The 25,736-nt window shown below is 54.6% G+C and overlaps 1 protein-coding gene across 3 annotated transcripts; it reads right to left on the reverse strand.

Annotated features, from left to right (window-relative positions):
- Positions 1-15,020: 15,020 nt before the first annotated feature.
- On the reverse strand, positions 15,021-25,704 carry SPATA20 (spermatogenesis associated 20). 3 transcript variants are annotated; one of them, XM_021554805.3, is made up of 16 exons: positions 25,650-25,704; positions 24,637-24,774; positions 24,482-24,546; positions 23,982-24,136; positions 23,609-23,752; positions 23,119-23,320; positions 22,890-23,020; positions 22,692-22,796; positions 22,114-22,188; positions 21,694-21,906; positions 21,346-21,538; positions 20,452-20,620; positions 19,830-20,038; positions 19,520-19,719; positions 19,319-19,399; positions 15,021-15,705 (listed from the first exon to the last, which is right to left on the reverse strand). In XM_021554805.3, the coding sequence occupies exons 1-16, from the start codon at positions 25,676-25,678 to the stop codon at positions 15,535-15,537; spliced, it is 2,280 nt and encodes a 759-aa protein (XP_021410480.2). In that variant the 5' UTR covers positions 25,679-25,704; the 3' UTR covers positions 15,021-15,534. The 3 variants fall into 3 exon arrangements, with proteins under 3 accessions (XP_021410480.2, XP_021410489.2, XP_085412956.1); XM_021554814.3 differs by having other exon boundaries at positions 25,490-25,704; XM_085556830.1 differs by lacking the exon at positions 22,692-22,796.
- Positions 25,705-25,736: the final 32 nt, after the last annotated feature.

The raw sequence follows: 25,736 nt of genomic DNA on the forward strand, positions 1-25,736 counted from the left end.
CTCCAACTTCAAGTCCCGGCTCCTCCTCCCCCCGGCGCCAATGCGGGCTCGCCCGCGGCCCCCCAGCGCCTCTCCATTGGCTGCCGCCCGCGTCCGTCCGGGGCCGCCGCCGGACCGGGCGCGCTCCCCGGCGGAGCTGGACGGGGCGCACCCGCCCGGGCACCGGCGCCGGGCACCGCCTGACCTGCGGGGCTCCGGGGCGGCAGCGGGGAGACGGAGCGCCGGGCGCTAGGGGCAGGGAAGAGCGAGGCGGCCGCGCAGCGCGTTAGGCGGAGGCAAGCCCCGGTGGGACACTGCAGCATCGGGAGAGGGGGAGCCGCGGGAGGAAAGGGGGAGATGCAAACAGCCCGCCCCGCCCGCTCCCTCCTGCGGGAGAGGGGAGCGCCAGCACAGCAAGGCCAGCAGGGTCCAAGCGCCGAGAGCGCTGCGGGAGCCGGCATGGAGCCCTCCCGAGCGCTGCTGAGCCTTGCACGGGATCCTCGCCCTGCCGCGGGTCCCGCGGGCTCCCTCCTGCCCCGGCCCCGCCGCCTGAGAGCGGAGACCGCGCTACCGGGCTCGGTGCATGTCGGTCACGGCCCGGTATCCCCCCTTTCCAGTCTCCGGCTGCTCCAGGGCGCTCGCCCCCGGGATGACTGGGTACACGGGCCAGCAGCTCGCAGAGGAGCTCGGCCCCGAGCCGGGGAGGGGGTCCCGTCCCCCCAGCCACGGGAGCAGCCGGTCCCGGGTCCCCCCGCTCGGAGGACGCGGCCGCAGCTCCCTCTGCCGGTGCGAGTCCCGGAGCCGGCCCCGCACGGGGGATGCGCGGCCCCGGAGCGCGGTGCGGCCCGCTGGGCGCTCCGGCCGCTGCCAATCACACCTTCCTCCCGCGGCACCCGAGTCGAGGATTTTCTGCCAGCATCCGGCATTTTGACATCCCCAGGCTGAGCCAGGACCCTGCTTCTAAATGCTTAGAATTTTTTTCCACTTTAGAAACAGCTTTCTCACTCTTCCCCAGTAGCCACTCCATCATTTTTTTATAAATGTGAGCATGTCGTTCCCAAGAGCTCCAGGTAGTCCAAAAACACCTGCAAGAACAACAGGCAGATGCTCCTGTCTGACCCAAAATACCTTCTCTTGGCCAAATCCTGCTGGCCTGGGAGCACACTTGGTCTTGGATTCGCAGCCTGTGCTGTCCAACCCGAGACAAATCACATTTCTATTGGCAAAACTTCAAGGCCAGCCAGGCTCTGCTGCAGAGCTGTGAGCGACAGTGTCCAGGCAGAGGAGATTGAAATCCCACAGCCCTCTGTGCGGGGCCAGGAGACCCTCCTGCAAGCCCAGAGGGACACTGGTGTGACAGCACGTGGCATGTGTGACACCAGAGTGGAGAGCCCGTGACACGGTTGCTAAGGACAGGGACTCCTGTTTTTTCCTCAGGTTTCTGAGCGATTCCCCCCCTCTGGATGCAGTGTGTGCAAGGAAGGGGCAGAGCTTGGCTGTCTTTGGTTTCTCCCCACCACAGCCAAAGCACAGGAGCCCCCGGGCAGCCCTCCCACAGCGGGGCATGCACCAGCCCTCCTCCCTGGCAGAGCACAGCCCAGCAGCTCGGCTGTGGTACAAATGCAGTTCCCAGGAAAAGGTCCACAAACACATTTGCATGTACAAGGTGCAGTCTTAGATCAAGCAATTTCCTCGCTACATATGTACAGCCTGGTCACAGCTGCTTTTGATCCGATTCTCTTTGTATCCCAATAATGTACAGAGAGCCTTTGTGTGTCGGTCTGTTTATTTAAATGGATTTGGAGCAAACATTTTTTTAAAGCTGAAGCTTTGAGCCTCTAAGTGGGTTACCAGATTATATGCTGTCTTTATTTTAATTACATTTGGCTCGTTTTGTTTATTGCATACATTTTCAAGAATTATGCTTGCCATGAGAATTGAAAGCATTTTGCTTTAGAAGATACCTGCCCTATAAAGGGATCCAACATCACACAGGAGAGATGATGCAAACCTTCCCATCTCTAATAGCATTCTCCCCTCAACTAGGACAGGAAAAAAGGGAGAGGATATATGGTCTGTCAAGCCTATATTTAAAGTGAAGCACCCAAGGAGGATCAAGCCTGCACCACCAGCCTAACAGGAGTTTGGCACGAGCTAATACTAAGCAAAAAATATGTTCTTGCCAGGGGAAGAGTGATCTTGGTTGTGGATCTCGCAGGTATGAGAAGCAGAGCCTGGCACAGCCCAGCCAGGACGTTCATTTGCCCACCCCTGTCTCAGGGTGTCCTTCCCAGCACTGCCCCAGCTCACAGCATCTCCCCAGGGAGCCCTTCCCGTGTGCCCAGGCTGGACCAGGAACTTGTCTTCCTCAAACAATGGGGTTTGTTTGAGGGGGGCTCAGCTTCCAGACAGAACTGGAGTGAGTTGTCAAGGACAGGGAACAGAGCTCCAGCCCAGAGCCTTGATGAGAAGGATGGAAAGTAGCAAGAAGTGACCCCGGAGACCAGAGCTGCACATTTAGGGATTTGGGATGCAAATGAGTAGAAATTTCAATACAGTATAAGGAACTAACGAGGTCACAGTCACCTCACATGCACAGTCCTGGCCTTCTAATTAGACCAAAGATAGCATAGGAGAGAAGGGATGAGGGTGAGCTAGGGACAGCTTAAATAGTGGCAGGAATTTTAGGGCTGTGGTGGGTTTGGAGGGGCAAGAGGAAGGGGACTCATGCACTGCAACATTAGTTATGCACTCAACAGCAGTTGTGATGAGCCCCAAATTACTCAGCAGACCCCTGACAGGGACACCTGAGGAGGAGGAGGAGGAAGAGGAAGCAGCCCTGCTTTCATTCCAGCATAGCCCTCTTGCTCTGCTCTTCCACACAGTTTAGGAGGTTTTAGGGGGGAGCACAGCCCTGCACTCTCTTCCTTAGCAGTCCTTCTAGGAAAAGCATTGTGAGCAACATTTCACATCAAGGGGGAGATTTAGCCAAGCTGATGCTCACCAAAAACAGCTCCGGCTCCAGCATGGTAATGGGATTTGGAATCAGCCATACAGGAGCTGCTCGGAGCTGCAATAGGGAAAGCCCACATCTGTAACCACTTTGGCAGGGGGAGGATTGAAGCCAGCCTCAGCAGAGAGGCTCCAACCCGATGGGAACCAGTCGCTATTTGTTTTGCTGTTGACATACAGCTGCAGTAGCTGTGGGTGATTTTAATAAGGCAGAACAATATTTCTATCAGTTCTGGGAGCTATAGATGGAACCCATACAGTATCCAGCTCAGGGCTGAGTGATTAATCACAACAAGGTCCCAAGCTCTTCTCATGCTTTGGAACCGGAGGGAAAACACACATTTTGTTTCAGATGTCACAGTCTTGGGGCAGAGCAGGCCTCCCACAACTGATTCACAGACTCAAGTGCTGTGCAAGAGCATTTTGAGAGCAGCAAATCTGCTCTGTCCCTGCTCCCCCACCCCCCCCCAGTGAGAGCCAGTGATGTGGGATCAGAGTCCTTGCTGTGCAAAGGGGCTCCTGGCTGCCCTGTCAGTGAATTGACTCCCTGAGAAACATCATTCACAGTATTTGAGCTGACACAGTTACAGCAGAGACACCCACCAAAGCCAGCCCCACACACACCCCGCTTCCCTGCCCTCCCCATTCCAGTGCTGCTCCTCCCAGCCCAGCGCTGACACAGCCCTGCTGAGATGCTCCTATCCTCAGTACCTAGAGCTCAAAGAATACTTTTTCCCCCTGTGGACAGCACTGGAGGACCTGGGAGGAGCAACAGACCAGCCCAACGTTCCACACAGCACAAACTAGCACCTTAACTCCTCATAATCCCATCCAAACATCTGCTTTCCCCCAGGAGAATTTTGCTGATTCCCTCTGTCACCATCCAGACACTTTCTTGCTCTTCCCAGTTATCAATGCCATGGCTTTCCCAGTCTGGTGCATCCCCAAACCCCAGGAGCTGGGGACTGGCACCAGGAACCACCATGGAGGGTTTGGGAGAAACTTAATGAAACCAACTGCTAGAGGCCATAAGCAGGGCTTCATCTTTCATTTTTTCCTCTTTAATGAATGTGTTTATTGTCTCTCTCAATCTTTATTAAGTGAAGAGCCAGACAAGCAGTTGGAGGGAATATACACTACGGCACAACCACTGTGCAAGGGGAGCAGTGCAACCCACTTGGCGGGCATGCAGGAATTAATAATTTAGGCTGGGGAATGCTTATTGTTGGCAGACGACCAGCACTTTCCTACATGATCAATGTTTGCACCTTGACTTTTTAGTACACAATCAATCCATGCCTGAGCACGGCCTGAGTTTTGGGAACTGCTTCGTACGTGAGGGCTGAGCCACTTGAAGCTGTAGCACCAATGTGGCTCCTTCTCCTGAGAGAGCAAGGAGCTGACCCGAGCCCATGTTTCAGCTCTGGGTCTCAGAACATCATTTATAATAAAAATCCCTCTGTCCCCGCCATCTTTAAAAAATTTACATTTCCCTTCACAGCCTCTATTACCTCCAGAAAACATGAAGAGGAGCGGGAAGCACCCTTCAAGGCAATTCTGCCTGGGCAGATTGGGTGCTTTAGTGGCTACATCCTGGCTCTGATCATCATAAGGCACAAAAACAGACCCCTCAGACAGCACACAAGGACCCAGCACTACACTGGATACTGTCCCTGTTAAATATCCTCTCACATTTACCATGGCTTCCTCCCTCCAGAGGGAAAAGAAACTCTGCTGAATCCAGAAGATCAAGGCAGGTCCCTGGCCGATGCCCTGGAGAGGCTCTGCCCTGCTCTCTCCCTGGACATGGAGCCCCAGCCCAGCTCCTAGCTTGCCCTCACTGCTGCTCTGGACACCCAGCTCTGAGGGATGAGGTTTTGGGGGACCAAGCCCTGCCCTGACACCCACACTCACCCCACTGAGCACATGCTGTGAACCAGGTCTTCCCCACTCCAGGCTGGTGCTGCATCAGGTCCCTCTCCTGAGTGGGCACCATTATGCAGTGCCAGGGGCAGAGCACACCCCCAAGACTCCAACCACAGAGTTATAGAACGTTTTAGACTGGAAAAGACCTCTAGGATCAGCAAGTCCAATCATTAATTCAGCATGGCCAAGCCCACCATGAAACAACATCTGTAAGTGCCACCAGCACACATCTTTAAAATCCCTCCAGGGATGATGATTCCACCAGTTTCCTGGGCAGTCTGTTCCAACACCTGACCACCCTTTCTTTCAGTGAAGAGATTTTTCCTAATATCCAATCTAAACCTCCCTTGACATAACTTCTGGCCATTTCCTCGTATCCTCTTGCTGTTACCCAGGAGAAGTGACCAAACCCCACCTGGCTATGACCTCCTGCCAGTTGTAGAGTGATAAGGTCCAGCTTGAGCCTCCTATTCTCCAGCATGAATACTCCCAGCTGCTCCTCATAAGACTTGTGCTCTAAACCATCCCTCAACCCTCTCAAATCTGCATTTCTTGCTTTTTTCCTCCCAAGTTCTTTGGCTTTCATTGAGTTCCCACTAAGCAGGAGCACAAGGCACGAGCAGTGCACCAACCCTGCCACTATCAGCAACTCCTCCTCTAATTGAATCTTCAAATCCTTCTGACAGGAAGAGACAGGAGGGAAACTAGATGCTTATTGCCAGGCCCTGGGTCCCCAAGCTCTGCTGCTGCCAGCTCTGCTGAGCACCTGCCAGAGCACCTCCAGAGAGACCTGCCTTGGCCCCAGCACTGATAGAAGCACTTCCAGCACCCCAGGGAGCTCAGGAAGGCATCCCCAGAGATAAGAATGCCTCAGAAAGAAAGGATATAAGGTGCCAAAAAGAGAAAAGGACCGAGAATCAGGAGAGGGGAAGGGCAGAGGCAGGGAAACACCTGAGGGTGGCCTGTGGAGTTCAGCCTTGGGCTCAGCAGGGATCAGGGCACTGAGATCTTGTTCATATTCCACTTCACCTGTAAGAACCCTTGATGTGAAAAGCAGGGGTTTTTTTACTCCTTTCCTTCTGATTTTTTTTCATATAAGGTCTCTGCTGGGAAATCTTTGTAATTAATAGCCCTTTAAAATAAAATATAATTAAAAATAATGTGTGAATGCCACGAGGACTGGCTCATTTAAATTTAATGTTGGTGAGGAGATCTTCCTCCTCCTTCCAGCAGAGAGCAGATGCTCTCGCTTCACATCGGCAAGGCATCTCTAAATCACTTCCCCAGCAGCGATGTCTATGGTGATGTCATTGTTTATAAGTTAGTTACTATTTCATAGGCAAACCTGAAATTTTTCCCTTTTAAAGATACACTGAGATGGAGTCTGCGCTTCTGACACTGAAAATCTCCTGTTGGTCCCATCATTAGCCTCCTTTCAGGATCAAGGCTGCTTTCCTCATGGTACGTAATTAAGAGCACTTCATATTTTCAGCAGCTCACACCATCTTCAGGCTGCACAGGTACCCAGGCAACAGAGGCAATGGCCCAAAGCCATGCCAGGCTTGGGGACACGGTGGGAGAGGTGGCAGAGCAGCAGGGTGACCCCGGCAAGCCCCGGGATCCGCACGCCTGCAGCTCCGTGCTCTGCCGTGCCCGTGGGGAGGTGCTGGGTGATTTCAGCCACTTCCACACGTTTCAGCTGGGTCACAGCCCGTGTGTGGCCTCTCCCTGGCAGGAATCACCGTTGCCTTAGCAAATCCACGGGCACAGCACAGCAGCTTTGCCGCCAGGGTTAACCCTGTGAGGGGCAGCTGTTGGGAAGGATGGATAAATAGAATTATTCATAAATAATACAGTCAGGATGAGAACAGCCCTCCCTGCTAGCCAGACAATGCCCTTGCCTACAAATAGGTCCAGGGGTCAAGTGGACTGTTCCATCTCACTCCCAAAATGTACGGTTCACCCCACACCTCTATCCCTCCCCTAAAACATCAAGTGCCTGTAACCCCATTGGCCCAAGCCTTGTTCCAGCCCACCTTGAAGCCCCCTGATAAGGGGCTCTGAGGGGCTGGACACTCTCTTGGAGCTTCCCCTCCTCATGGAACTCACCCTCTCCTAGAGCATCCTCTTGTCTCTCCCCTTCCCCATCCTCTCAAGCCTCGCCACATGCTGCATCTGGCAGCTCGAGGCAGGACCTTTCTCCATCCCTAATAAACCTGATACCCCAAGAGCAGCCCTCAGAGATCTCTCATCACCATTCACCTAAACCTGGAGCCCAGCGTTCCCCACAGGCAGCACTTGGTGTGGGGCTGCCCAGCCCTTCGTGAGCACACACAGACAGAGCCAGCAGCATGGACAAAATGAGATTCTCAGCTGCAGGAGGTGTGCTGGGTCAGGGCTGTCAGCGTGGGAGAAGGGCAGAGCTGGTGGGGCTCCAGCTGCTCCATCCCTGTGGGATGCAGGGAACACAAGGGCATGTGGTGCTGAGAAGCTGCACAGCACCAGGACAGCCCAGCGCTGACCCCATGCTGCTTCCCATGCTCTGCACGCTGCTACCAGAGCAGTATGTCCCTGCATCCTCCCTTTTCTTGGGGGAATTAATGGGTTTGGAGATTCCTAGGCATCGTAGCCCCAGCCATTCCCACGGGAGCTCTCCAAGAAAATAGCCCAAGTCTTCAGACCACCCAGGGATGGGGCAAGGGACTAGCAGGTGCCCACCCCAACCTCCCAGCAGCCCCACAGCAAAGCACAGGACACCAACAGGACCAAAGCCTGTCTCTGCCCCCTGAGAGGTGTTCCAGTGGAAATCCTGGACACAAGTGTGTCCCAAGTTGCTTCATCTCCACCAGCACAGCCCTGGGCAAGCCCCCACACACCAGACCTGGCTACAGCACTCAGTCACGTTCAGCAAATCCCAGGACCTTCCCCAAGATCTACCTTCCCACAGTACCCCCATCCTCTTTGCTTAGGACAGACACAGCTCACCCTCATGGGGACCAGCTACCACCCAAAAATCACCTGGGGCTTCCCCCCACCATGAGCCTAGCCCATTTCACTACCTGAGTGTGCAGCTGTGACAACCCTGACCCAGCCCCAGCACAGACCAGTGATGCTTTAGTCCACATCCCACTCAAGCAGCAGCACAGTGGAGACACGATCCTGGCTTTATTTCAGCCCAATGGGGTCCTGATCCTCCAGGACCAAACCTCTCCCAGCCCTGGAGCTGCCCCTGCCCTTCTCCTGCCCCAGCTCCTGCACATAAAAATGTGTGCAGATACAGAGCACTTGCACACACAGAGGAGCCAGCAATGAAAGGGAACATATTAATGCTCCCCTAACCAACAGAGAGGAGTTAATGACATCAAACTGGTTTGTTGTTGGTGGTTTTGATTATAATTTTTTAAAGCTCTGGCTTCTGTCATTACTGTTATATTGCATAACCAGGGAGAAATCTGAATGAAGTTAATACCTGCGGAGTGCAGTGCAGAATATTCATGTCCTGTGAACCAGAATGAGGAAATGTGAATCTTTATTACCAGTGGAGGTTGTTAAATATTTTATTTTCTGCTTGAGACATGCTGTGACACATGAAACACAATTAGAATATAACTAAATCCCACTCTAAATTATAGATAAATGACAACAAATGAAGGGGAACAGCCTGAGCTCCCCAGTGCACAGCCTGGGGGAACAAGGGGGATAACTTTGAGAGGAGGACAGCCCCCTCAAGACACCTCCATCCCAGCCAACAAGCAACAACATAGCAATGTGTTTCCTCTGCAGGGCTGATTTTTGCCCTAAGTCATCCTGAGGGAGACCCTCAGGGAAGCAGGATGGATCAGGATGGATCCCATTTCTCTGCTAACCAGCTCATGCATTCACCTGAAACAGCCTCAGACTTCCCCCTCCCAATGCACCACAAGAACTCCTGAGCCCCCCATGCCTCAGCTGTTTCCTTAAATATGACTGTGTCTGGTAATAAAAACCACAGTAAAAAGGAAAGACAGATGTTAAGGAAAAATATCTATCAAAGGCTAAAGGCTGCACTGGTGTTGTGTTAGGGAAATGCTGGGATTTTCTATCCCTTGGCTCATCAGAGCCAAGCTAAGGACATGGTCAGGGATGGAAAATAAGGGGCTGAAAGGCCTTTGGGGTTAATTCTGTAATTGTTTGTTCTGGGAGATGCTCATCATCACTGGAGAGGCTGCATGGACTGAGTTTTAAGTGGCTGCTGCTGGACTCAAGCAGAGCCTCTGAGCAATATCCACAGGGATATTGCTGTGAGTGGGCAGAACACACAGGCAGACAGGCGTGTTCTAAACCCAGACAGGCATTTTCTCCCTGACCCTGCCAAAGCTCCCAGGCTGCTGGGATTCCCCTTTGGTGCCCTGTAAGAGTATCCAGCAGAAGCATCCCACCGTGTTGTCATGGAGAAAGGGTTCAGGAGGAGCCTGGGTGCTACACTCCTCTGGGGTGGCAGCAGGACCCCCATCACTGCAACCCCTTCCCCTTGGCTGTCCTGGGAGACAGAAGGGATTTAGGGACTTCATTAGTGCCACAAGGGTCTCATCCAGAAACACAGGAAGGGTCTGTGGTGGTGATCAAAACCAAGACACTTAATTAGTGGCAGTACCCAGGGCCTTCATTAGCAGGTGATGGGGGAGCCCAGAGCAGCATGGCAGACAGGAGGATCGGGAGGTGGGGTGGAGAGAGAACAGCACCTTCCTTGAGGATTTTTTTTGCCTGTGATTCTCAGATCTGCAAGCCTCAAAGGGCACCAGGCCCTTGCTGTCCCCTCCATCCCACTCCCCTCTGGGGGCTCTGCCAAAGCCCTGCAGTCACAGAGAGGGTGACACTGAACCTCTGCCTTGCACTAACCTGGGTTAACCCAGCCATGTTCAGTGCTCTCCCACCCTAAGATGTGTTTCCAGCCTGATTGTCTCCTAATTTTGCCTCTTGTCTCCTTTTGCTCTGCCTCACTGCCTCTGCCTGCCTGCTCCCAGCACAGGGCTCTCCTCCTCCTCATCCCAAACCCCAGACTGGGCCCTCCCTGAGCTCCTCGCCAGCCCTGGCCACAGAAAGCAAGGCAAGAACCCTTCCCCTGCCAGAGTTTAGCCCCTGGCCAAGCCTGCCCATGGGCTGAAGGGTTTCTAAACACTACGGGGGCACCTACTCTTGCCAGGGCACATTCCATCCCCATGGGTTTGCTCCACTGATACTCAGGCTGCAGCTTCACACTACAGCCAGACCCCTCCAGCACTTCTGTCTTTGCAGACTCCTTCTAAATTAGATTCTTCTATTTATTATCCCTGCCAACCCCTTAGGAGATGGGAAATAACTTTATCACCATCCTTTTCCTTTTTAATTTCTATTTGTTCACCAAAACATGGATTTCCTTTCTTTTCTGGGAGATAAACACACCTGCTCTGGCTGCATCCCAGAGGCAGCACGTGGTGGGGGCAGCAGCTCCCACAGCCCTCAGCAGCTGATGGAGACGTCATTCACAGCCACTAAAACACGAATTTTAAAGCACAGGATGGCGAGGAAGAGGAGCCAAGAGGGGCAGAGCTCTGCATGGCACCCCGAGCAGGCTCCCAGGAGGGATGGGAGGGTGGCAGGAGAGAGCAATGCCCACTCCAAAGGCAGGACCTGAGAGCTGCTCGTGCAGCCCCAGAGGGACAGGGGTCTCTTGCTCCATCCCCACCCAGCTGAGAGGCCAGGCCACTGTCATCTGAGCATCAGTGCCACTGCTCCCAGCACTCTGCCTCTATCCAAGGCCCCGTCACTAATTTGGGACGCAGTGGCCATTTTTAATAGGCTGATATAAATATTCATGGGCTGTCAGCTATGAAAAAGGACCCTGCCTCGTGCCCTGCTGCCAGGCCAGGAGGCAACCAAGGCACACAGAGCAAGCCCTCACTGGTGGCCAGGGAGCACAGAAACCCCAGAGGGCACTGGGACATGCCCAGTTTCCATCCTGCTGTGAGGATTCCTGGTTGGTGCAGGCCTCCCCCTGCACCCCTCCGCTCCCTCCCAGCCCCCAAATCCCCACGGGGATGCGCAGCCCAATTTCTGCATCCCTATTGATTCCTCCTTTACACTCTTCACCCCGTATCGATCCACTTTAGCTTCTGTGACTCCACTAAATTAGCTGCCGTTAATCCATGGATAATTGCAGCAAGCCCAGCTCTGCCTGTCCCAGATTCATGGGTGTCAGGGACAGGGAGGAGAGTGCTGGGTCACACAGAGACATTCAGGTTTCTCCTCCGTGGGTAAAAACCCCAAACAAGCCAGCAGAGGTGGCCTAGAGGCACCAGGGAAGTTGTCTCAGGACATCCCAGAAACTATGGCTGGGAGCTGCTATTCTAGCAGGAGATTTGGCCCCAAAACTCAGGCCCCTTTTAGTTTCAGGTGATACCATGAAATATTGCTACCTGCTCCTTGCCAGACTGCAGCACACAAGGGGTTAACCCCAAATTCCACCCTGCCTTGAGGCTTGGATAAAACCCCAGATGGAAAGCAGAGCCTGCTCCCCTTTGATTAGCAGCCCAGGCTCCCTGGGAGCCCTCAGCATCTCCAGCCTCTGAGCAGCTCACACAGTGCTGAAGGTAGGGGAGATGCCACCATCACCTCACCTGGACTGACAGCACTTGGGCATAACCATCCCTCCACTGCAGTTCTGATTCCTTTGGACACCCCGAAAACCCCCTCCCACCCCAGGCACCCACAAACCTGCACCTTCCACCCTGGACATCCTCCTCTGCCCTTTTCTAAAGCCTCCAAAATAAACATTTAATTTTGATCTAATGCAAGAGTCACCACAGTCAGTAACTACCAAAACTATAAAAAAGGAGGATTAATGGCCACGTGCACCCCTGCTCTGGCCTGCAATGGCCAAGTGTCCATTGCATAACCCTTAATTGGTGCTGATGGCCTCCTGCTGTGCCACAGGGCCTTCAGCCATCCCTGCCCACCCCTGCCTGCCTTCCCAGCTGTGGCCAAGGTTGGCAGTCCCTTGAGAAATGAGTGGGATTGCTGCAGCTGCCAGGCAGGAATGGGAGATTTCCAAGTGGTAAACTGGTTCTAAGCATTGGCCTGTGGGTGCAGAGCCTGTTCAGACCAGCTGAGCATTTCATGAGGATGATAGTCCCCAAAATACCTTGGCCAGTGCACCTGCAAAGGCAGCCAGCCTGGGGAGAGCTGCAGGTTCCTCTGCACAGCTCTGGAGCACACAGGGACTCTGGGAGTGGCCAGGCAGGGCACATGCCCCAGGGCCATGCAGAGGTGGTGTAGGGTTTGGACAGAAATGGCCAGGACACACTTTTGTGGGAGGGAAAACAACAGCAGCAGCTGAGCCACGGGGGACATCCCCACAGAGTCCCCACAGCACAGCCTGGCTGTGTCCCCTTGCTCTCTGGCATCCATCTGCACAGAAGGTCAGTTCAAAAAGCAAGAAGCACGTTTTGAGCAAGTGTCAGCCAGCCTCAGCTGCAAATTCACTTGTCAGGAAAACTGGAATTACTTGGAGCGAGATGGTGTGAACATCTGTGCAAGGCAGGGAAGGGCAGCAGGAGCTGCTGAGCCCCCCCAGCCCCCTCCACTGCCTGCAGATGCTCCATGGGATGCCAGAGGAGGGTTGGTGCAACCCAACATGTATCTCCACCCACATCCTGCAGCAAGGGGACCCCAGCAAGCACCCCAAATCACCCAGGAGGGGAGGCTGGAACTCAGGGGATTCACCACAGCAGCTTGCTGGGTGAGTACTGGAATAACAGGATTGGCTTTGGAGGAACTCCTCATACCAGCCCCACATCCCCTGCACCTACCTGTCATAGGTTCCCCTAATATTTTGGGGCATTATGAAGCCTTTCAATCACTTTCAGAGCAACCACTGAGCAGCACTTTCAAACCTCCTCCTGCAGCAGCCCCCAGATACCAAAACCTGCCTCTTTATGCCCAAAATAACCCTCAGGCAGGAGCTAATCCTCCACTCAGGCATAAGCACATCAGAGCTCAGGTGCTGACTATTTGGCTACCCAGGTGTGGGGTAATGGAGTGCTCAGCTGTGGCAGATGTGGGTGCTCATGTATGAATTAACCATGTGCTCAGCTTAAGAAACCTCATTATTTTGCCCAATTTACCTTCTCGAAGGCATGCCCAAATGCACCCCCACATATGTTTTGGATGAGGGTATTGACCCTGGAGGAGGATCCAGGCTTAGGACACCCTTCTCCACTCCCCCCTCTCCCACAGATGCAACATCCCCCACAACAAACAGCTTTCAAAGCCCATCTCCTACTGATGTCACTTCAATGCCACAGGAGATGAAAGCTGAGAGATCCAGAACCAGCGCTGGGTTTTCCAGGGAATATTAATTAGAGAGAAAGCCTCATTAGTGCAGCAAGGGTGGCTGCTTATGCTGCCTCCCCCTCACTTCATGTGTCCCAGAACCCCAAAGGGGCACTGTGGGTGTTGGGTCTCCCATCTGCCTTGGTGGTCTGAGCAGTGGAGTGCCCTGCACATCCCCCAGTGTAAGCTTTAAATGTTAAAGCAGTGTTTATATAAAAAAGGTGCCAAGGGAAAATCTGTTTTTCCCCATCCATGGCTGCTGGGGCTCCCAGGTGAGCCCAGAGCCCTGAGTAGGAGGATGTCCCCTTGTGCCACCTGCAGCAAACCCAAGTGATGTGGGAAACCTGATGGCAAACCCAAGTGTTTGTGGGGACAAACAGCACATCAGTTATCCGATGTGTTTTTGGAGAGCTTTTTTGACAGCTCTGCAGCTGGAGAGGAGCGGGGGAGCACAGGATGCTGCCTCCAGCCACCCCGAGCCTCTGCACTGCTGGAGAAAGCCTCTGAATCTGCCACCAAAGGGAATGTGGGAAGGGATCAGGAAAACAGACACTGGGAAGTGGCACAGGACCCCTGAGCCCGGAGATCCCACTCCATCATCCTCCTGAGGGCCTGGGTAGGCTGGGCAGCACCCACCAGCCCTGTCTCCTGGTAACTGCCCCAGAAAACAATCCTTGCAGCAAAACAGCATTTGCCAAGGAATAGGAAGGCTGGTGACAGGAAAGGACAGGAAAGGACAGGAAGCACCTCTGGGAGGGTTTAACCACTGTAGCCAGGAGCAGCACCCCTGGGTGCCCCAGCACCAAGCCTGGCCAAGGGGTACCAGGGGGTCCAGAAGGGGAGCTGCAGGAGAACTCAAGCAAAGCCACCCCTGCTAAGGCACAGGGACAGGCAGAGTGTGGGAAGCACAGGACATGGCCACCAGCACCCAGGGACAGCAGCAAGGCAAAGGCACTGGGAGGACAGAGGGGCTACAACAAGAGTTACTCATCACAAAGAACTTCTCATTCTTTTTTTTCTTTTACTGAGAAGTGAAGGCAGCTCATCCTGACAGAGATTCACAGCACAGCTCTGCCTGGGGGCTGCTCACAGAGACACCAACAAGCAACACAGTATGGGAGGAAAGCATCCTGTGTCTGTGCCACAAGGGGCTGGTGGGCACCAAAATGTCGCCCCAGTCCTGTGCCACCTTGGGGACAGCTGCCATTGTGGCATCTATGTGGGCTTCCCCACAGGCACTCAGCAGCAGCCCTGTTCTCCGAGGATGCTCTCCCAGCAGACACAAACCAACTCTGAGCACTTCTGAGGACGGGTGTCAAATCAATCCCCACAGCAGAGATCCCAAGTTAAAAAAAAAGATGGCAAAAAAACCCAGAAGAAAGTAGGCGGACATCTGCCAAACCAGCAATTTTCAGCTGGATTTCCAGAAACACTTCAGGCTTTTAAATCCAAGACAGGAGAGAAAACAAAACCCCTCCACTCAGACGAAGTGCAAAATTCCGATTTGACTTCAAAGGCATTTCTCCTGGCTAGTTACTCCCAAATCCTGGCTACAACCCACTAGAAAGCCAGTGGGCAGTGCCATTTTGCTGCCAGATGACAGCACCCGGCCAGCTGGGGTGTGAGGTACCATGCTGGGGGAGCCCAGGGCATCAGAGGGATGCTGAAAACCTGGTACTCACCCATTTGGAAGCAGGGAGGACAAGGAGGGAAGGAGGGGAGGAAAGACAGAATAAACTTTGCATCAGCTGTAATCAGGATTTTTTCCATGCACTATATATTAAGTTAATGTATGTTACAATCTCCTCTGTAATGGAAAAATACCACAGCTGTTGTTGCCAGTAACACTTTTAAGAGCGCTTGACTCCCAAGTCATCCAGGTGCTTTTGACAGTGTTACCCTGGGTTGCCATAGGAACCCTAACAGTTTTCCCATCTGACTTCTCCATTAACACTGGGATTTATATTTAATTCAGTTTCCTTTTCCTTAGCAAGAGGTGAGAAGCAAGCATGTATACAGGGGCAGGAAATGCTCCTCCATGGGTGACCAAAAACAGCACCCAGGACCACAGTCAGCTGTGCTGAGACACTGCTGGTGCAATAGTGCAAGTAGACCCCAGCCTGCTGCAGATGGGGAAGGGCACAGCCCCACTGCACTGCTAGGAACCATCTGGGATGGTGCTCAGGTTGCCTCTATAATGGGTTCTTCCATATTCCCAGGCCAGCCTGTCCCACTCTTGCTTTCCCACAGGCAGCAGGACTGAAGGGCTCATGGGCTGAGCATCCCACGCAGCTCCTGGACAGAGGTGACAGGCAGGGAGCAGGTGAAGTTGCTGCAGACATAGGCAGTGGCTTTCCCATCCTTCCTCTCCAGGGATGCAAGGAAAGGCAGCTGGCGGTAGAGGAACCCAGCGTTGTCTCCATCTGCGACCATCAGCACCTGCCCAGAGAAGGAGCTGTGAGAGCCAGAGAGCACAACCAGCTGGTCCTTCCTGCCCCACTGACATGCTGAGGGCTGGCAGTGTCCCCCACACACTCTTCCAAAATGGGGAAGGGATGGGGAGCTGAAGGGAGCCACTCCAGCCCTCTGCCAGGGTCCCACGGTGGTCACATCCCTATAATGCCAGTGCAGGAAGAAGCATGATGGAGATGTGGCAGCTTTGCCTCCCTTAGCCACACCAGCCACTTGGCAGCCAGGATGAAGCACAGGGATTGGAACATCCCAGCCTAGCCAGCTTCTTGAGGACACCTACCCAGCCAAAGAACAGCCCCAGAAACAGCTGCAGCATTGCCCCACCCAACCTGCAGCCCAGTTCCTCCTGCTCTCCCCACGCTTCCCAGAAAAACTCAGGCAGCAATGAGCAGTGGGTATGGGGCTCTCCCGGCTGACACAGCAGCATCAGCCAGAGGTGATGACTGGGCTGCCAGGATAATTAGCTTTTCTGAAAGAGAAAATGTTTGTTAAAGCCTCAGGGCTTACAGGCTAATCAGGAGAAAGGCCAGGAGCTGGCAGCGAGCCTCATGCCGATGCAGATGCAAAGGGTGAGCAAAAGGCTGTCCCTTCCCAAGGCACAGAGGAAACACCCTGCTGCTGGAGTATACAGCTCTCCCTTGCCCGCCCCAATCCAGTCCTGCATGTGTCTGCTGAGCATGGACACACTCACAACATGTCCCTACTACTCACACCAATGCCATCAAGGGATGCTGACACCAAATGCTGCCTCTCACAGCACACACATCTCCCATCATGGCACTGCTGTCCTGGCATGCAGCATCCTCTACAGCAGGGCCAGCAGAAGACCCAGCACTGACATCCAGAGACACCCACACAGCCTCACTCATGCCTGGCAGGGGCTGTGCACAACCCAGGGGGGCACCAAATCCCCAAGTCCCTGACCTGGATAGTGGCTGCTGCAGTCCTGTCCTGTCCCCCATCACCCCACATCTGCCTGACCCAGCTCTGTCTCAGCCTCCTGTTCCTGCCTCCTGCCCCCCTCATTGTCCTCCCCCTTTGCCTTTGTCTGGAATTAATTCCAGGAGTGATTAATTACCAATTCATGTCCAATCTGAAATTCATTATTCATTTTTCTCACAAGCTCTCCAAGGTCCTCTCACAGGGCCAGGATGAAGGTGAGTGGCAGGTGAGTGCTCTGCAGCCGAGGAGATAATGGGACCCTTCATAATTACCCTAAAGACCATTAAGAGGGCAGGGATCTATACCAGCAGCTGGGATCCAGCTCCAGAGCAGGGATCCAACCCTCTGCTCCCAGCACAGGAACAGCAATCAGCACCCCTACCTGCATCCCCAAAGAGCTGCCTGCAGCAAAGGGCTACTCCAGGCCCAGGGTCCATTTAAAATCACAACCTCAATGCAATTGTATCATCAGCATCTTGTTACAGCAAGGATTTCAGAGTGAGGTTTGTAAGGAACTAATTACTGGAACAACCTAATTAATTGTGTTCCTGCATGCAAGCCTGGCCCCCAGCACCCTGCTGGCACAAAGGGAGTGGGGGCACAGGGGACACGGGGATGTTCCCCCAACTCCTTGGCAAAGGCAATTCCCAAATCAGCCATGTCCCTGGAGCAGCTGACCCAGGACTGCTCTGCTTAGGGCAGCTTCCCGAGGCAGGGAAGGAGATCTGAGGAGCAGCTGGAGGGGGATGGAGGCAGGTGGGAACAGGAGCATGCTCATGTCTGTGTGATGCAGCATGGAAAGAGGGACAGCTGTTGGGAGGCAGTGGGCTGCTCCCAAAGGTAGTGCAACTCTCTGAGAAATGGGATTCTCCCCCCTTCCTCCTATCACCTCTGCAAGGGGAGGAGCCATTGCTACTGCCAGAGATCATGCTCCTACCACTCCTGCACACTCATGCTTGGGGAAGGGGAGATGTGTGTCCACAGACCTATGCTCCTCTGGGGACAGTTTTTCCCTCCTGCCACAATTCTTCTTCCAGGAAACAAACCCAAGCTGGAATAGCTTTGGCTTCATCCCATCATCACAACATGAGGAACACACAAGGGGCAAACAGAGCTAGACTCCCACCCTGCCTGCTGCCAGCTTCCAGCTGCAGCCTCTCACATGCCCCTCAAAGCATAGGTCCCCTGCAAGCAGCCCTGGCAAGCATGATCATGGCTTCACTCCCCCATGGAAATATCCATCCAGAATACCCAGACCTCATCTTCTCCCTTCCCCAAGGAATGCAAAAGCTTCTAGGAGAAAGATCCTCCCCTGGGGAAGGAGCATCCCCACCAGCCAGACTTGTAAAAAGAGAACCAGACTGCAGGGAAGAAGAGGACATGGCTGTGCTGTTTGTTCTGCTCAAGACCCCAAAGCTGCTGGTGAGGGCTCAGGGGACCAAAGGCTGAACTGCTGTGGGCAGAGGGTTGTTAACAGTGGTGCTGGGCTCCTGTTCCTGCAAACTGGGTCACCCAGTGTAATCCTTCAAAGGGACAGAGGACGAGTGTGGGAATAGAGGCCTCGCACACAAAATAGGGACCTGCATGGAACAGGAGTGCTGCTGGATGGGTGATGGCAGAGGAAGGACAGAGAACTGTGTGCCCCACTCATGCTCCTGGAATGTGTCCCTCCTCTTCCAATGCTGACATTAAACATCGCTGGGCACACAGGCAGAGGGTCAGGGTGACACCCCTGTGGGCTGAGCTAACCAGAGTACAGAGCAGAGGATTCTGTGCTGATGGCTCAGCCCCCCCAGTTCATCCTAGCTGGGGTTACAGAGGCAAAGTGGTGCTTTGGCCCGAGAGACTGACACTGAACACACCAGTCCCTGGCACCAGGACCCAATGGCCAGTGATGAATCCAATCCAAATACCGAGCCCCCTTACACAGCTCGGTTCTATTTCCCTCAGCTCCACAGGTTTGCTGAGGTCAAAGCCATCATCCCCAAGGCAGGGACACCGCCCACCAAAGCTGATGGGCACCAGCTGCTGTGCTGCCCTTCCCTGCCAGCTCCAGTGCAGCCTCAACTCCAGCCCCTCTGCGGGATGCACTGATACATCTCAAAGCAGGGATGACGACAAGCAGAGCCAGGCAGGAAACCCAATACACAGCAACAGCTGCTGAATGGGAGAGGAGCTTTGGGAAAAGCCAGCCTCTCCCAGCTGGTGGTACCCAGAATTGGAGTGAGGCACTGCCTCATCCCTTCCAAGGATGCGAGGGTGTCTCCAGGCAGCAGGTGACCCAGATACTAACTGGGTCTGCACAGGACATGACACATCCACCTAGGCATGACACATTCACATCGGAATGAAAGGTTTCCCCTTGGGAAAGCACTGGGCTCCGGCTGAGAGCAGTGTAAACAGCCAGCAGCAAAAACAACCACTGCTGCAGCCACTTCTGGGCTGGGCTGCCCATGCTTTGTGCAGAGCTCAGACATGGCCCTGTGGCTGTGCTTAGATATAAAAGGACAGGATCCTTCCCAGAACAGGCAGAACAGAGGAGGATAGGTGCAACAGCTGCACTGAGAGAAAGGATGAAGCACCAGCAGTGCAGGCAGCAGAGACCAGGGAAGGGCTGGCAGGCAGGGAGCACCTCTACCTTGTTTGGGCTGAAGACAGAGTGGACACAATGCAGCATCTCTTTGGTGTCTTCTCCTTGGGGGTCCCCACAGATGACGACCTGTCCAGGGAGAGGGTGGGTGGCAGGAGTAAGAAAACAGAGCTGTGACCACACCCATGCCATTGCCAGCCCCGCTTCCTACAGCAGGTCCTGCAGGGAACACTGAGCCCCAGCCCATACCTGTTTGAGGGTGCGATGGAAGACAGCGGTGGCCCGGACCATCTCTGGGAGGATTATCGGGATCTTCTGCAGCCTCTCTGAGAAGACAGCCAAGATCTTGCCAGCTTTTTCCACCCAGTCCATATGACCAGAGTAACAAGCTGCTCGGAGCAGGTTTGTGACAGCGACAGAGTTCGGGGCGGGCTCTACTCCATCTTGGTCTGCAAAGGACAACATCTGCCATCAGCCCAGTGCCTCACCATCATCTGCAATCATCCCTGTCCTCCCACAGCACAGCCCATGGAACACATTGCCAGGTCCCTGAGCTCACCATCCTTGAGACGCAGGAGCAGGGAGGGATCGCTGGCCTCAGTGGAGAAATAAGCAAAGCCTTTAGGGTCCCAGAAGAGCTTGTCTTGCATGTGCTGGAGATGAAGGGCCCACTCCAGCCAGCCCTGCTCCAGCGAGACTTCATACAGGTCAAAGAGTGCCTGGATGACAAAGACATAATCCTCCAGGAAGCCCTGGATGGGCAGAGCACTGCAATGGCAGACGGGAGGAAAATCAGAATCTCTAAACTGAGCAGATTAGAAATGCTCTCCAACCCAGCAAAGCCCTGCTTACTGGTCTCTGATAACCAAGGAGATGCCACCAAGCAAAGCACTCGCTGTGGCCATCACACAACTCAGCCCCAGGGTTCTGTACAGGAGGAAAAGGAAGGGGAAGACACTTGCCAGCATGAAATATGAGGAATAGGAAAGGTTTTGACTTAAATTCCTCCTCACTGGCTGAGGGACACTAATCCTTCCTAAATTGCACCAGAGCTCTATACAAAACAAACACCCTTCCTCCCTCTCAGTTCAGTCTTGCCTGGAAGACAAGACAGGGACTGCTGAGGGTCTGGGCAGCACCTGCAGGTGACCAGTCAAGTCTGTGGAGTCTCTGATACTCACCTCTGCTCCACTGAGTTGTGCATGCCCTGATAGCAGCTCCGCAGCAGCTTCCCGCTGTCTGGGTCGAAAAGGTGTGTCCTCAGGAAAGCAGCTGCCTGTGCAGCCCTACTCACATATTCGTGCTCAGATAGGGCAGCCCCAGCCTGGGCAAAGCCTGAGATCATCAGCCCTGCAGAGGCAGAGACAGCAGGACAGGTCAGGGGGGGGCACATGGAACCGGTGAGAGGGTCCCTGTCAGTCCTCTGAAGGAGGCTCAATGTGAAGCTCATCCTCCCTGATGCCAGCAGGTCAGGTCTTAGCTCTTCTGCTCAGTTCCAATCACTAATGAAGTCACTCACTGTCACCAAAGAGACAGACAGAGTACTGTAAGGCCAGCAAGAGCTGAACCCTCACTTGTGGGCAAATACAGGACTCAAGACTATTCTAGTTTGCAGGATAACTCCAGCCCATGCCAGCTCCAGACCGAAATTTATTCAGGAATTTACTGCTGGGAATAGAGCCAGGGGTCCTGCAGTTATTCCCTGAGGCACGACCCCCAGACAGACATAGTGCTGTCATCCCTCAGCCATGCAGCAGTAGGGATGGGCTCTGTGCCCACCAGGGTCTTGGGTCCCCAACTCAGACCCCTCCCACACAGCCCAGCCAGAAGAGCTGGACTGAGGCAGGGGAAGTTTTGCTGCTCTCTGCTGGCAGCTGTGGAGGGAAATAAAGCCATAGCAGTATCCTGATGCTCCCAAAGCTTGCAGGTGTGGGGCTGCTTCCACACAACCCCTGATCACAGGCCCTGATCACAGCCTCTGTGGGAGCTCCTCAGTCCCAGTAGGACCTGTTGGTTCCATGCCCTGGCAGGGGTCCAGCCAAGGCATGTGTCCCCAGAGCAGAGCTGCCCCTCACCATTCCATGCTGCCAGCATCTTGGTGTCCAGGTGTGGCTGTGGCCGCTGTGCCCGGGCTGAGGACAGTCTCTGTTGGCATTCCTGCAGCAGGGTACTCAGTTGGCCTGGCTCCAGCCCGAATTTGGCTGCCGTCAGCTCTGGGGAGCAGCGGACAATGAGGACGTTCTTTCCCTTCAGCTCCTGATGGGGGTCCTGAGGGGAGAGGGAGACACGCTCTAGGAATGCCATTGGGCTTAGGAGGTGCTGGATTCAGTGTTTTGGGGCTGCTCTGCCATCCCTCCATGCCTGTGGATGCAGGTCCCTCATCACTGCTCCTGACACCAGGCAGGTCTTTACTCTCCCCTCACCCTTGCAGGGTCCACGTTGCCAGCCTCTTTCACTCCATAGTGGTGCATGAAGACATCTGCCAAGGTTGTCCCCTCTGTGGCACCCTCAACAGAATCAGGGAGGAGAGGCCGGAGCTCCTTGGCTGCCCACACACAGAAAGCTCCTTCTCGCTTCTCTCTGGATGTGGTGGTTGGGTAGGAATCTGCATCTTGTGCACTATAGAAACCTCCTGCCTGGGAAAAGCACAACAGAGACCCTCCAGCTCCAGGACAGCACTTTCAGCCAGCTCCCCATCACTGAAGGGCTGGCAGGCTGGCTAATGAGCCTCAGTGGTGCTCCAGACTGAGCTCAGCTGGGACAGAAGGGAGGAAAAGCAGCCCCAGGCCACATCCCAGGCAGGCTAAGTGCCTCCCTTTGGCTCAGCTCAGGGAAGAGCCTACCTGGTCACTCAGGTCACGTGAGACGTAGAGTAGAATGTCTCGGACGACATCAGCAAAGAATTCATCCCCAGAGATCTGTGGGACACACGGGGTGGACATCAGTTTTACATGGGTGGGAGGGGGCAAGAGACACCACAAGATATGGTGAGAGATTTCAATTTGAAGAATTGGCAAAGGAGCATTTGAAAGTCCAAGGATTTTAAGTGAGGGATGTATTCAGAGTAAGACCTTCAACAGAAATCTACTATCAGTGAATACTGCATATCTACAAAGGGCAGTGGAGAGTAATGCTGGAGTTACACTGAGGTCAGAGGCAGCAGCATTGTCTGCTGACTTGCAAAGACCAGCCCAAAGGCTGTTTCCTCCCCCATTACACTCAAAGCCCTTGGGCTACACTGTCATGAGTTTGTGCAGCACTTCTGGATAAACAACAGGAGATGAAGGGGAGCATTGAATTGCTCCATGCCCATGGGATGGGGAGTATCTTGGGAAACAGGCTTTGAAGCTGCTCCCCAAACCAGGCCAGTCCTCGCAGCCTGCAGGAGTGGGAGCCACACAGAGGGATGCCAAAGCTGTACCTGGAAGGCTTTGCTGTATATGGCTGCCAGCTGTCCCTGGTCATAGAGCATCTTCTCAAAGTGAGGGACATGCCAGTGCTGGTCGACGGAGTAGCGGTGAAACCCCTGCAGAGACCATGGGAAGATGTCTCTACCCCACATCTCCACCCCACACCTCCTGGCCATGACAGGGGCTTACCCCCAAAGATTTACTCCTACCTGACCAATGTGGTCATGGATGCCCCCATGGGCCATCATCTTGAGGGTGTGCAGAGCCATCTGCAGTGCCCGGGTACCTTCTGGAGTAGTTTGGTGCAGGGCCCAGTAGGTGAACAGGAAATTCAAATTCACTGAAACACAGAGAGATAACAGGAGGCTGTGGGGTAGGCTCTGCCCCCACGCTGCTATCTGCCCCACAGCAGATCTCAGCAGCAGAGACCAGACTGACCTGGCATGGGGAACTTGGGGTATTTGGAAAAGCCACCATACTCCTCATCATAGGATCTGGAGAGCTGCTGGAAACACGTGTCCATCACCTCTTTGGCTGGTGGGGGTGACGCCTGGCCCTGAACACGGATCTCTGATGTGTGTCGCAATGCTTCCAGAATCCTCTGGCTGCTCTCCAACAGGGCATCTTTGTTCTCCTTCCACTAAGATGCAAGGGGAAAAAGATAGTTCTTCCTGCCTTGCACCAGTCCAAACCACACCTCCAGCTCCCAATCAGCCCTCCCAAATCAGCTCAAACCCTCAACTCAGCTCAAACTTCTCAAACCCTCAAATCAGCTCAACTTCTAAACAAGCCAAAGCTCTGTCTGGTTCTCTGGGCTACTCTTCCTCACAACTGAATCTCCTAACTCAGTTAACCCTTCAAGCCCAGAACAATTTCTTTGTGCTCCCTTTGGTTCAGCCCCATCTGCTACACCATTCCTGCCCCGCACCTGCTCTGCGATCCGGAGCAGCACAGTCCGAAAACCAACACGATTAACTCTATCCTCAGGAGGGAAGTACGTCCCCCCAGCAAAGGGCTTGAGGTCTGGGGTCAGCCAGACACTCATGGGCCAACCACCTCCACCACTGGTGGCCTGAAAGACAAAACGCATGTGCACCAAGATCACGCAAGGGGCACTTGCTCTGTGCCCTTCCAGCACATCCAAGAGCCTCACTGGAAGAGAGATGTGTACCTCTGTCCACCCTTGAAACCCCTCCAGACCACCCCATATACTGGTTCTGCTTGTCTGAGGAACATGACAATGAACAACACCCTGAGGGAGCCAGTCAAAGCCTCCTGGCCCCTGCCCCTGCCTCCCTCACCTGCACGAAGGTCATGTACACTTTGTCCACATCTGGCCGCTCCTCACGATCCACTTTGATGCATACAAAGTGTTCATTCATGATGTCCCCAATCTCCTTGCTCTTGAAGGACTCCTCTTCCATGACATGGCACCAGTGGCAGGTAGAGTAGCCAACTGCAAGCAAGTTCAGGTGGGTGAGGGCAGCAACTCACAGGGAGCAGAAAACACGTGATGGGGAGAACACTCAGAGATGGGGACCTTTGCTATGGGCAACAGCTACTGCCTCCCTGAACAAGAGACAGAGTGGAAAAGTCTCCTGAACTTTCCAGTTCCTGATCCTAAAAGCACACCAAGGACTCTGGTCCTGCATGTATTTCCAGAGAGAGCTACTCCAGCACATGGTCTTCTCTTGCTTGGTGGTCATCCATACCTACATGGCTACTCACACACCAGCTCAGCTTATCTGATCATCTACAGACCAACATGAGGGGATGTGAAATATGCCTTGTTTCTGGTTACCTGACAGGAATATCAGCTTGTTTTCTGTCTTTGCTTTATCAAAGGCTTCCTGACCCCAAGGGTACCTGTGGGGGGGAAGACAAGAGTCCCTCAGCCCCATGGGCACAGCAAGAGAAGGAGGAGGAGGAAGGGGAACAGCTCCCCATTGCTCTTACCAATCCACAGGGTTGTGGGCATGCTGCAGGAGGTACGGGGACTTTTCATTAATCAGGCGGTTGGTGTGACGAGGGACGCTGGGGGGGCCGGGTGTCCCCACCGTGGACATGGCTGCGATCCCCGTTAGAAATGTGCACCTGTGACACCAAACAGGCTCAGGGGTTCCCTGCTCACCACAACAAAGCTCAGGCTCTGGACAGAGCCATGACAGACCAGAGCGTCAGCACCACCACCCCAGGTCCTGCTGCGCCCCAGGACAGGGTGCTCCTCCCCATGCCGAGGGGAACAATCTCAGCCCCGAGTAGCTCTGCTGGGGCTCAGTCCACACCAATCCCCCCTAGGATGTTCTTCGCACTCAGAAGAATCCTTCCCACTCACTGAAGGCTCAGAGGTTGATCTCCAGTTTGGCACACCCCACCCACAGTGGGGTGAAGGCCACCCCCAGAGCCTCCCCCCAAGCACACTCTGGGGGCACACCCAACAGCTGTAAATGCAGGAGCAGCATCTGCGGGACTTGACCGGCGTGTCCCCAGGGAGAACAACCCCTCAGAGAGGAAAATCCCCTCGCCTGGGGTGGATGTGGGCAGGGAGGGGCACAAGGGGCCCTCCTTATGGTGAGGAGAGTGAGGGGCAGGCGAGGACCAGGGACACTCCTCTGCTGCTGGGCAGATGCGGGGTTTGGATATGCGGATGCAAGGTTGGGATGCAGGAGGTGGGAAAGGGATGCAGAACGGGGGTATAGAGCATGTGAAGTCGTGCAGGGGCTGCGGTACCGCGAGGAGGATTTAGGGAGGATACAGGGGGATGAAGATGGATATGGGGAGGACGTCGGGGAAGGCAGGAGAAGCGTACGGGTGCGGAAAGGGAGAACCTAGAGGAGGCGCAGAAGGGTTGCAGGGCGCCGCAGCGAGCACGCAGCGGGCACAGCAGAGGTGCGGGAGGACTCCCGCGGCGGCGGGGACGCGGCGGTGGCGCCCCCAGGGCCGGCCCCGCTCCCCGGCCCCTCCGGTACCTGCGGCCGCAGCGCAGCGACGCCAACATGGCGGCGGCTCCCGCGCCCCGCCCTCACCGGCCCGCAGCCGTCCCCGCCCCTGAGGCG

Source organism: Lonchura striata, chromosome 18 (genome assembly GCF_050655825.1).
Source record: "Lonchura striata isolate lonStrDom1 chromosome 18, ASM5065582v1, whole genome shotgun sequence".
NCBI classification, from domain to species: Eukaryota; Metazoa; Chordata; class Aves; order Passeriformes; family Estrildidae; genus Lonchura; species Lonchura striata.